This window comes from Triticum urartu, chromosome 4, assembly GCF_003073215.2.
Source record: "Triticum urartu cultivar G1812 chromosome 4, Tu2.1, whole genome shotgun sequence".
Taxonomy (NCBI): domain Eukaryota; kingdom Viridiplantae; phylum Streptophyta; class Magnoliopsida; order Poales; family Poaceae; genus Triticum; species Triticum urartu.
The window spans coordinates 3,247,004-3,258,275 of NC_053025.1; the positions used below are offsets into that span (position 1 = coordinate 3,247,004).

The following is an 11,272-nucleotide window of genomic DNA, read 5'->3' on the forward strand; positions in this document are numbered from 1 at the left end:
TCCTAGTGATTCAAGCGCTAGTTTCATCAATACCATTTAGCATTCTTGCTTATCAGTTTGATTGACCTCTATTTCTTGTAAAGTGGTTGTGGCAGGAATAAGGGAATGATTTCTGTGGATACTACATCTGCGAGTCCATCCGCCACACGACCTGTGAGCGGGGCAGGTACTCTAATGAACAATATGAAGTACGTAAATAACAACATTCACAATTTTATTTTATTACCATCATTTGTGTTGAGTTTCATTCATTCATATATATATGTATTGACCCCCTTCTTTAAATTAGATGTTTCGGAAGCGGGATGAACTCCTAGCACCAGCTCGCATGCGAGCAATTCAAGAGGAATTGGCGGCATTCTTTCTTGACCACGTGATCCCTGAAGACGGAGAATTCTATGTGGACCCTGAGTCCGTATGATTATATTTGTAAGAGATAATTATTGTATATATGTAGCCGGTAGTGTCAGAAAGATATACGAGAACTTGTTGTTCGACCAATCTCTCGGAGAAAGAGAGGTGGTCGATATCACTTCTCTCTGTATGCATATATGTTCATCACGATCTTCTGTTTCCTTCGTTTGCTTACTAGCTAGCCAGCGTGTCTAGTCCTCTCTATACGTATGTATAGTACGTAGCGTCGACCAAGCACGGACATAAGAGAGGACACTTCTCTCTATTAATTATAGCTAGCTAACACAATATATGAAACACCTAAATTAACCCCCCAAAACCCCCACCCCCCTTCAAAAAAAAACAAAAACCCCAGCCACAGAAATGCTGACGCGTGGATGCCTATTGGTCCCGGTTGGTGCCACCAATCAGGACCAAAGGGTCTCCTGACTGGGCTCTGCGCACTGCCCACGTGGAGGCCCATCAGTCCCGGTTCTGGATTGAACCGGGACTAAAGGGTCGGGGCATTAGTACCGACACTTTAGTCCCGGTTCAGGAACCGGGACTAAATGCCCTTACGAACCGGGACTATAGGCCCTTTTTCTACCAGTGCTCGATGATCATCATCAAGGCAAAACAGGAGGAGGCCGTCGCTCGACATGACATTCTGTTGCTGTACGAAAACTGCTCTGGTCAGTGTATTAACACTGAGAAATCTGCCATTGTGTTCTCCCCCAACACGGAAGCACAAGCAAAGCAGCAGGTCAAGGGTGAGACTCGGATAGAAAGCGAAGAGTGGATCGATCGATATCTCGGTCTGCCAGTCCATGTGGGGCGATCTCGGAGGCGGACGTTTGCTTATCTGAAACGGAACATGTGTGGACGATTCCACGGCTGGCAGGAAATGCTCCTAGCGAAGAGTGGGAAGGAAACTTTGGTAAAGTCAGTAGCGCAAGCCATCCCGGCCTTTGCGATGTCCTGCTTTGATCTCACCAAAACGTTTTACAAAGAGCTAAATTCGCTGATAGGGAAATTTTGGTGGAGCCACCAGGATAAAGAAAATACCATGCATTGGTTAAGCTGGGAAACGCTGACAAAGCCGAAGGCAATGGGAGGATTGGGTTTTCGGGATATGCATAGCTTTAATATTGCCATGCTATCCAGACAAGGATGGCGACTGCTTCAAAATCCGGACAATATGTGTGCAAGAATCCTAAAAGCTCGCTATTTCCCTCATAGCAATATCCTTGAGGCTATACCAAGGGATGGAATATCATATTCCTGGAGGAGTATACTAACGGGGCTGGAGCTGGTAAAAGAAGGGATCATTTGGAGGATAGGGGACGGGTCAACTGTGAACATTTGGTCCGACCCTTGGATCCCAAGACCGTGGTCTAGACGGGTAATCACTCCGCGAGGAAAAAATATACTTACTCATGTAAGTGATCTGATCGACCCAGTGACTGGTTCATGGGATGAGCAACTTGTCAGGAAGTCCTTTTGGCCGGATGATGCAAGGCATATACTGCAAATTCCACTACGGGAAGGGGTAGACGACTTTGTGGCATGGCATTTTGACAATAAAGGAAACCATTCCGTCAAGAGTGCATATAAGATGTATGTCCATCTAGAGCAGCAGAACCAGCGTGGAGTACCTGGGAGCAGCGACGGGGTAGCCGGCAATCTGGACAGATGTGATGATAAGTCTTGGAAGAGGATTTGGAAGTTGCCCACCCCGCGAAAGATCCAAATGTTCACCTGGCGCATCAGATGAAGATGGAGCTCATCTCTTTATCAAGTGTAAATCTGTGAAGATCGCATGGAGAGCCATGAGCGTGGAGAGGATAAGAGTAGAGCTCGAGAAAACCACGTCCGTGCATGCAATGCGGGACTTTTTGTGGGGGCTAGATGAAAAAGTGTGTGTGCAAATCCTTACCTTCTGGTGGCATTGGTGGAACAACAAAAATAAACTCAGGGAGGGTGAGCTGGGTGTTCAGACCACGAAGTTGACACGGCGGGTTCTTTGTAATACTCAGGAATACCTGCAGCTGTTGTGCGGAAAACTGGCAAAACCAGCGCTCTGCAGATGGCAACCACCAGCACCGGATATGGTGAAGATCAATGTTGATGGCGCGTATACCCCGGGTGATACCTTTGTGTCCTGAGGGGTGGTCATCCGGGATTATGCTGGGGATGTGATGATAGCCCGAGCAGGCCGAAGAGAGCACGTCGCCAACCCTTTTGCTGCGGAGGTTGTGGCCATGGCCGAGGCTGTGGACATGGCGACCGAGGTGGGGGCTCTCCGTGTGATCTTTGAAACGAACTCATAGCTCCTGCATGAGGCACTGGACCTAACCAAAGTGGACTCCTCGCCGTTTGCGGCCATCATAGAGGATACGAAGCTTCAACTAAAGATGTGGTTCTCTAAACAGTCTATTTCCGTTTGTCGTTGTAGTGCAAACACTGTAGCACATGAACTAGTGAAAATCGGTCGATCGTGTATGCCGAATGATAGAGTCGGTTGGAACTCTGATGTACCGCCCGCTGTGGCTGTCTGTGTTTCGGACAATTTGCCCGTACATCGTTAAGTAAAGAATACACATGAACGAACATAGGAAGTCTCGATGCGTGGACCCTACCAATACACATGAACAAACACGGACGGGTGAAACGCAATCGCGCTACCGCGGCGTCATGCAGGCCCGGAGCGGGGTCTTTCATCACCTTGAAGAACCCATCCGGCTCGGTGAGGTCGACGCCACCCCCCGCCAGCGGCGCCCACTCGAACTCACGTACGAGCGCCGCGGCGAAGCTTTTGATGTACATCGTGGCGAGCCCTCCTCCTGGGCACGCCCTCCGCCCTGCGCCGAACGGCATCATCTTGATCTCCTTGGGCCCCGGCACCAGGCCCACGCCCTCCCCCTCGCCCCCAGCAAGGAAGCGCTCCGGACAGAACGCGTCGGGGTCCGTCCACGCATTCTTGTCCCTTCCGATCTCGCCCAGGTTGAAGTGCGCCCGCATCCCCTCTGCCGGCACGGCGCCGGGGCATCCCACGACTGCGGCGACCGCCTGATTGGGGACATCGCGCAGCGCGAACGGAATCGGCGGGTGGAGTCGAAGGCTCTCGAGCACGACGGCGCGCATGTACTTCATCTGCCGGACGCGTGCCTCGAACAGTGCGCCCTCCACGGCGTCCACCTCGCGACGGATGTTGTTCTGGACCTCTGGCTGGAGCACGATGTGGGCGAGGGTCCACTCCATGCTGGACACCACAGTCCCTGGCCCAGCACCGAGGAACTCCGAGACAAGGCTCACCAGCTCGTCGTCTGTGAGAGGGCGAAAGGTCTTCCCACAGGCTGTGTCGTCGTCGTCGACGGGGACGCGGACGTCGAGGAGCAGGTCTAGATATGTCGGCAGGCCACCGCTGAGCCCGAGATGACGGTTAGCGTTCCGTCGTGCGTTGATCAGAGGGAGAAAAAGCTCAGCCTGCCTGCCTCGGAAGGCAAGGAACCGGCGCCACTGTCTCCAGTGCAGCAACTTCGCCGTCTTGGAGCCGGCAAAGTCCTTGGTGCCATCAACGGCCAGCACAAAGGCCTTGAGCAGGCCACGCATGGCGCGAACGTGTCCGTCGTCCACGCCACCACCGAAGCACGTGCGAGCCACTAGCGGAAACACGGCCGCGTTGAGGATGTCTCGGACGACAATATCACCACCGCACCGGAGGCGGAGGTCAGCAACGAGGGCATCCATGGCCTCGAGGCGCAGCGGGTCCATGTGTCCAAGACGTGACGGGTGGAGGACCGCGGCGTTGAGGGTGCACCGGAGAGCGCGCCAACGCGGGCCGTAGGGCACAGAGGTGAGGTTGTCACTATGACTGCGGCGGCGCCCGCTGACCAGGGCCACGGGGAATATGTTCAGCGGTCGATTGCAGAAGGCATAGGCGTGGTCGATGAGCGCCTGGCGGGCGATGGTAGGGTCGCGGATCTCGATGATCGGCTGTTGACCGTCGTGGACGGCCGAAGCCCAAGCACGACGTCGGAAGACGGCAACTGCGCTGATGCAGAACAGAAGAGGAAGTAGCAACATAGTTATTAGCTCGTATTCCATGGTATGTATCTGTATGTGCGTGCCTAGACCATGGATTTCAATTTCAGTTTCAACAAAATTTCAGCACCAACTGAAATCACTGAAATTCAGTGAAATTCAGTTATTTCAGTTTGCATTTCAGCCAAAAGGCCGAAATATTCATTTGAATTTAATTAAATATTTGAAATTTTCTAAAAATATTTTAAAAAATATTTGATTTTCTGTGTACTACTGAATTTGCTGAAATATTTTGACCGAAACGTAATATTTTAGTGTCTACTGAAATTAATGAAATTCAGTGAATTTCAGTGAAATCTCACTGAAAGTGAAAACCATGGCCTAGACCCCTGGACAGTGATTGAGAGCTAGTAGTTGCTGGCTTTATATAGACAGCTAGCTAGATGTTGCCCACAGCAGCCGCCATGGTAGCATGCATATTTCATACTAGAATATGGTGGCATGCATATTTTATACCAGTCGCCATGAGAGCTGTTGATGAGTAGTATTTTTTCCGATAAAGGCAGCAAAAGATCACACTGATACAATTCTATGAGCTTACACCCGACCTTTGCATAGTTACGCTACACGTATAGCCATATAACAAAAAGAAAACAAAAGTGGGTACAATATATATGCCTCGCTACCAGAATATGGCGTTTTGCCGTGTGCCATGGACTTTGCCGAGACCTTCAAGCAGGCTCCCTGCAAAGTCTGTTGTATGCCGTGAGCCCGAGAGAACACACTCGAGGCTGCGCTCGGCAAACCTGGTAGCCGACCCTCGGCCAGAAAGGGCCATTGGCAAAGAGCACGACACGTGTACGTGGAAGCCACCTTTGATGGAAGGGAAATGAGGGTACCCTGTTTGCTGACTATTTGCAAACGTTTAAAAAAAATTCCCGCACCACTTTTTCCAGTGAATTTTCCAAACTATTTACAATGTTTGAGGAGAGTCATGTGGATGGCTCTCGGAAAACCTATTTTAATATATTTCTCTCCCTTTTAAAACTATTTGCCGAGAAGTTTATACATGACACTCGGCATCACCGTTTCCATCATTTTCTTTGTTAGAGACCTAAATCTCCACATAGTAGGGGATGTCTGGATTTAGATTGGGACGCCCTTCGGGTGCCACCTTGGATATGGGTCAGAGTGCTCCTTTACTTTTTCGCACCTTGGCCGAGCGAGGGTCGTCGGATCTCGCGATTGAGGAGTTACTGCTACGAGGATCGACGGAGCCGATCAGGGGTGGATTGACAAAGAGGGTGGCGACTATTGGGGTAGATGTCGGTCGTAGAGCATAGTAGCAAGCTTTCGATGATGGCTGGACAAGCCCCGCTAGGCCCGGACAACTCAAACGGGGCTCCGATTGGCTTCGGATAGGTCCAGAACGATCCTGACGAACTTTCGGTGAGGTCGGGCCAACTTCGGCAAGGGTTCGGCGAGGTTCGTCCGGGACCGAGGTGGATGGAGATAGACCTAGTGGCCAGAGGGAGCCGTGGTAGCTCAACGGAGTCTGATGAGGTCCCACAATGACCGGCAAGGCTCTGGCGGGCGGCGCAGGTGACCGGTGGGTGCGGGGAAGGACGCAGGTGGCCGACGGTGGTGCAACCTAGTCTTGGTCGAGGGTTCTGGCAAGGTGGTGGTCCGAAGGTTGGCAGCAGGTGTGGCAGAGGGGTGAGATGAAGCATTGCGATGGTGGCATGGTCGAGGCCGGTATGGCAGGCAGCTGCCCTCCCCACTCCACTCTCCTCACTAAAAAATGAGGGAAGGAATAGTGGGAGTGTGGAATGAAGCCACCAAGTGCCATCCTAATGAGGGTTCGTGCTCTTTATATAGTGCAAATATTCTAACCTATGTATCTAGCACTGAAACTCGTCTAGATAAATTCGTCTCAGCGACAAGTAATATTGATCAAAGCTAGTATCAAACTCCATCGATACTTTTGAGGTGACACAATATCGTATTTAAAACCATGGGAGTTACCATCTTAGTGTCGGCTGAAACTATTTCGCCTGAAACAGACTTTGTTAACTGACTCCAAATTTCATATTTGTGCTAGTGCACATCCTGTCAACATAATCTATCAAATAGTGGCCAAAGCTTTAAATGTTGACAAAACTTTTGTGCAGAAAACAATTATGATTTGCTAACAGGAGAGAGTATCATTGTGTTAAATATCTCACTAGCTTTCTTTCTGTTGGTGCAGCTTAATTTGAACTGAAAGGGTTATTAGTCCTAGGGAAAAGTATTGTTCTCGTCCCTCAAGTTTCTCGAAAGTATAGAAATTATCCCTCAACTTCAAAACCAGCAAAACTTAGTCCCTCAACTAATTAAACCGGATAACCTTAGTCTCTAGTACCGCTTCGGATGGTTTCATTGATGACATGGAATGGTTTTGACCCTGGTATTCCGAGTTGATTGCCACCTCATCATTTATTTTATCCCTCCCCTCTTCTCATCTTTGTTCTGTTTTCCTATGCTACAGGAATTTCGTCGGGTAGTTGATATGCACACTTGTGGGCTCCTTTTGCTTGCGCTCGACGGTCTTCTCCTGTTGTTGCTGCCTTAGATCAGAAGATTGGAGAGACATGAAGAGTTGGGAGGAGTTGGCGGGTAGCCGGGCTGGGAAGACGAGGTGCGGCGAGGCCAGCAGGGCCGTGGCGGAGCTGTGCGTGTGGCCAGCAGCGCAGGGGCACGCGTCCGGTATGATATTCGGGCACCTCCCCCCTCCTAGCAGACACCTTGAGGTAGCACTACAGGTCGCGAGTGCGCGGCTAGAGGAGCATCACTTGTCCGTGGGGGACCTACACGGCTCCCTCCTATGTGCTCGAAGTGGTAAGCGGCTCCTCGCTCGGCTACGATGTGAGCACGCCTAGCGTGATGCTCACGCTTAGCCTGGCGTTTGCATCAGGCAACGCCGATGCGACATGGCATGGCATGGGATAGCCTAGCGGCAGCGGAGCACGGTGAGGCTGCGGCGGCAACACGCAGCAACATGCAGCGGTGACACACCTGGTGAGCAGCCGCAAGGCTGGCGGCGTTTGTGCTCGCGACGCACTTAGCAAGCAGTAACGATGTGCAGCGGGCACGACAAGTGGTAGCTCAGTCCTCAGTACACGCGGCGCCCATCGGACAACGGAGTGCAACTCGACCAGCAAGCACGGACGGGGGTACACATGAGATGGTAAGTAGACGGTGCTAGCGAGCATGGCTTTCAGCGCCGCGTGACCAGCAGGCTCCACTTCATCAATCCAAACCACCTGAGTCAGTTAAAATCATGGCACGTCATGAACGAAACCACCTGAAGCGGTACAAAAGAGTAAAGTTATCCGGTTTGAAAAGTTGAGAGACCGAGTTTTGTTGGTTTTACAGCCGAGGACCATTTATATACTTTCGAGTGTGGAGGGACAAAAGGTATACTTTTCCTTCATTTGTATTGAGCATACATTCCTAGTCAACGAGTCGAGCAAGCTAATTACGTGCAGAACGTAGGTGAGTGAGTCAAGTATGAGTACTGCTTCTGCACGCACTTCTACCCAACTGTTACCGTCCAATCGCTAAATACCACATAGGCCGGTCCCAAGATTGCCACTATAAATTTGGCCTCCTCCATCATGTTCGCATGCACTACTTGTTTTTGGCCGGGCTAGGCAGAATCGAGTGGTTGTAGGCATTGCCTTGCTTCATGATTTGAGTCACTATAGATGAGTAGGCCAATTATTACTACGTGGCTACGCAGCGTGTGATTGGGAGGCAACAGAAATCTGACTAAGTAGTGCAAGACAGCCATTTGCGCTAGTAGTCCGGGAACACCTTAAGAATAGTTCGAGAAATGGTAACCAAATGATGCATCTTGCTGTTCCTCGTGGTTCCCCTTGGTCTAGCAGCAACCCAACAAGGGCATGATGATGGACATAATAAATGCTAATTATTAGTTTCTCATGTCACGGTTCCCTTGGGGTGGAATGCCCCAGATTGTTTTGGACCTACTTATTTGGATATTCATGTTTTTCCCTTGAGCAAATTTGTATCTATGGTGCATTCTTACTGCTATTGGTAGTTGTAGAATCAATCATTTGATAAGTTATTTTAAAATAAAATATATGTTAAATGCTGGTGTATTATTAAATGCCTTTTCACACTAGTAGAAAAAGGACCTTTGCTTCAGTACATTAGTCTCGACTACAGTTGGAACCGGGACTAATATGAGCATTAGTCCCGGTTCCAAGTTTCATGGGCGTCAGAGGATCATGGCCACCTTAATATATATCAAAGCAAGCAACTAAACCCTATTGCCTTAATTTTCTTGTTATCACTCAAATACCCAACTCCACTGCCCTCTCATTTGTGATAACCATCTAGAATAAATTTCACTTGTACTCAAAGAGACCAATAAAACACCACCTTTGGAAAAAAGAAGACCACAATCATGACACATGCTATATTTCATTCGGTGGTCCTCCCTCCCATGCAAAATATATTGCTTAGATTTTTTAAACATCAATCCTTCTAAATTGTAACCAAGTTTATAGAAAAAAATTTAACATTTCCTAGAATACAAAGTCAATATAATTAGGTTCATCATAACATACATTTTCAGTTAATTTGGAAGTCTATAGCATAATGGAATATATCTTCGACTCTAGTAGTGCATGCACAAGAAAAAACAACAGATTTCCGATCCGCCATCATAAATGGGATATCAGTCATTTTCTCACACATTCACAAGTCAATCTTGAGTCGGAATCCTTACTGCTGGTTCATATAGTCATATGTATGTTGATAGAATTATAGGAATAATGGTAAACCCCTAAAGCATCACCACACCAACTGGTTTAGTGTTCTAACAGGAAAAAAACGTTCAAGAGTTCTTGCTTCATCCACTCCACTCTGGGCGACACAGGTGGCACCTACAGCTGCCACCACCCAATCCCCCCATCGCCGCCCCTCCCCTCAGCGTCGCCGGTCAGCCTCGCAACGGACAAAACTCTGAGCGTTGGCCCAGGTTTAACCCGGGTTGGTTATACCTGGCAATAGTGATGTTTTTTTACATTATTAGCTTGTTGAGGGCATTGCTCAGGTATGCCCGGACAAATTCTTTAGGATTAAAACCTTGATTATAGCCTTGGTGGTTGGATCAGGTGACGGCGGCGCTTGAGCGTCGCTCCTTTCCTCAAGGCCTTGATGGTTAAGAATCATGTCTTCCATATGATGTCATGAGATGTTAATGTGGATATGGTCATTGTTGTTGTTTGTCGATCACGGATCTGACCACTTTAATTTTTTTCTTGCATTTGCATAGGTTTGCTCTTACATGACCTTGCTATTTGGAGGCATGTTTTTTGTGTGCGCGTTTGTGTTGGTTGTGTGAATTCTAACAATGCAGATGTTGGGTGTGTGTGTTCATTGTGGTTGTATCCCGTTGAGGAACCATTTTAAGCCAATAAAATCAATCATTGTTGAAAAACTAAAAATAATAGATAAGTTAGCTGCAATTGAAAAAAGAAGATGTGAGTTGTTTGTTGGTAGGTGATGAGTGCATAGATAAGGGACTTTTTAAGATAATATTACGAAGCTTTATTAATTCGTCGCAATGTCTCCGTGCTGAGTGCATGGTGGAGATGGGGAGCTCCGCTGGATTTGCACGCGACGCTCAAGGGGAGGGCCACTCCACCGGGCCGAAAGGCCTTCGGCATGTTCACTCACCACATCCTCAAGAAAGAAATAATCTGTCTCAAAAAAGAAAAACACCGGAGTTTTTCTCGGGGAAGCATCCATCTAGCAGTTTGATTGTTTAGGCTACATATGTGTTTTCTCCGTGTCGATCAAGCCAGCCTCACCTACCTCTGTGTGTGTGTGTGTGTGTGTGTGTGTGTGTGTGTGTGTGTGTGTGTTTGACTCTATACAAACTCTTTGTGTTCTTGATGTTGATTGAGGTACGAGAATGAAATAGGAAAAGAACTCATCTACGAGCAACATGTGCAATGAGCCAACGTAGATGGTGATTTCGAGTCACACTAGAAATGCGACGATTTGGGACCATAAGTTTTATATGTAACAAACTAGCCCGGGCTGAACTTGGGAGCACGATGAGCTGGTGATCGCTGGTGTGGAACACAAAAGGTGGACAAGCTGGTGTGTGTGAGGATCTACTTCACTGATTTCAGGATTAGTCTCAATGCCACCACGTTCTAGCATGTTCTCCTTACTCTTTCCAGTAGACTAGACTCTCTGGCACCCCTTTCGGATCCTCATTTGTATCTATAGATTAAGTAGGCTAGTGTCTGCTGGCAGCAGAGTTAGGCTGCATATTGCCATCTCCAACCGTTCCTCCCATCGTTCTCCTGCAAAGGCACCTTCTCAAAGCACCTATTTGGGTGGTGTCTATAGAAAGCCCAAACCCGGGGTAGATGTGTTAATTCCAAAAAAATAAAATAAAATTGTTGGGTTCAACTCTAGCCACTTACGCTTAGTACACTGGACACAACTAAACTCAAGCAATGTATCTTTCTTGATTGAAAGCATGATTTATAGGGGTGTTACTTAGGTGAATGGTGAAGCATTCAAGGTGCGCAACTCATGCATGCATCAGCCATGCAGGCATCTATGGTCAAACGGGATCATACATGCACCCGGTCAAAGCAATGGTTAAACATCACTTCCCAAACGCGTTGCAGTTTTGCTAAAACTGAGAAATACTTCAGTTTTGTGATACTTAAGTTTTAAGAAAACTTTGTTGCCAAACTAGGGCTAAAGTCCTCCCAATCAGATAACTAGCGATCGCTACACACAA

The 11,272-nt window shown here is 48.4% G+C and overlaps 1 protein-coding gene across 1 annotated transcript; it reads right to left on the reverse strand.

Annotated features, from left to right (window-relative positions):
• Nucleotides 1–2,020: 2,020 nt before the first annotated feature.
• On the reverse strand, nt 2,021–4,500 carry LOC125553294 (cytochrome P450 89A2-like). The gene is made up of 2 exons (XM_048717109.1): nt 3,118–4,500; nt 2,021–2,077 (listed from the first exon to the last, which is right to left on the reverse strand). Exons 1-2 carry the CDS (start codon nt 4,498–4,500, stop codon nt 2,021–2,023), a joined length of 1,440 nt encoding a protein of 479 aa, XP_048573066.1.
• Nucleotides 4,501–11,272: the final 6,772 nt, after the last annotated feature.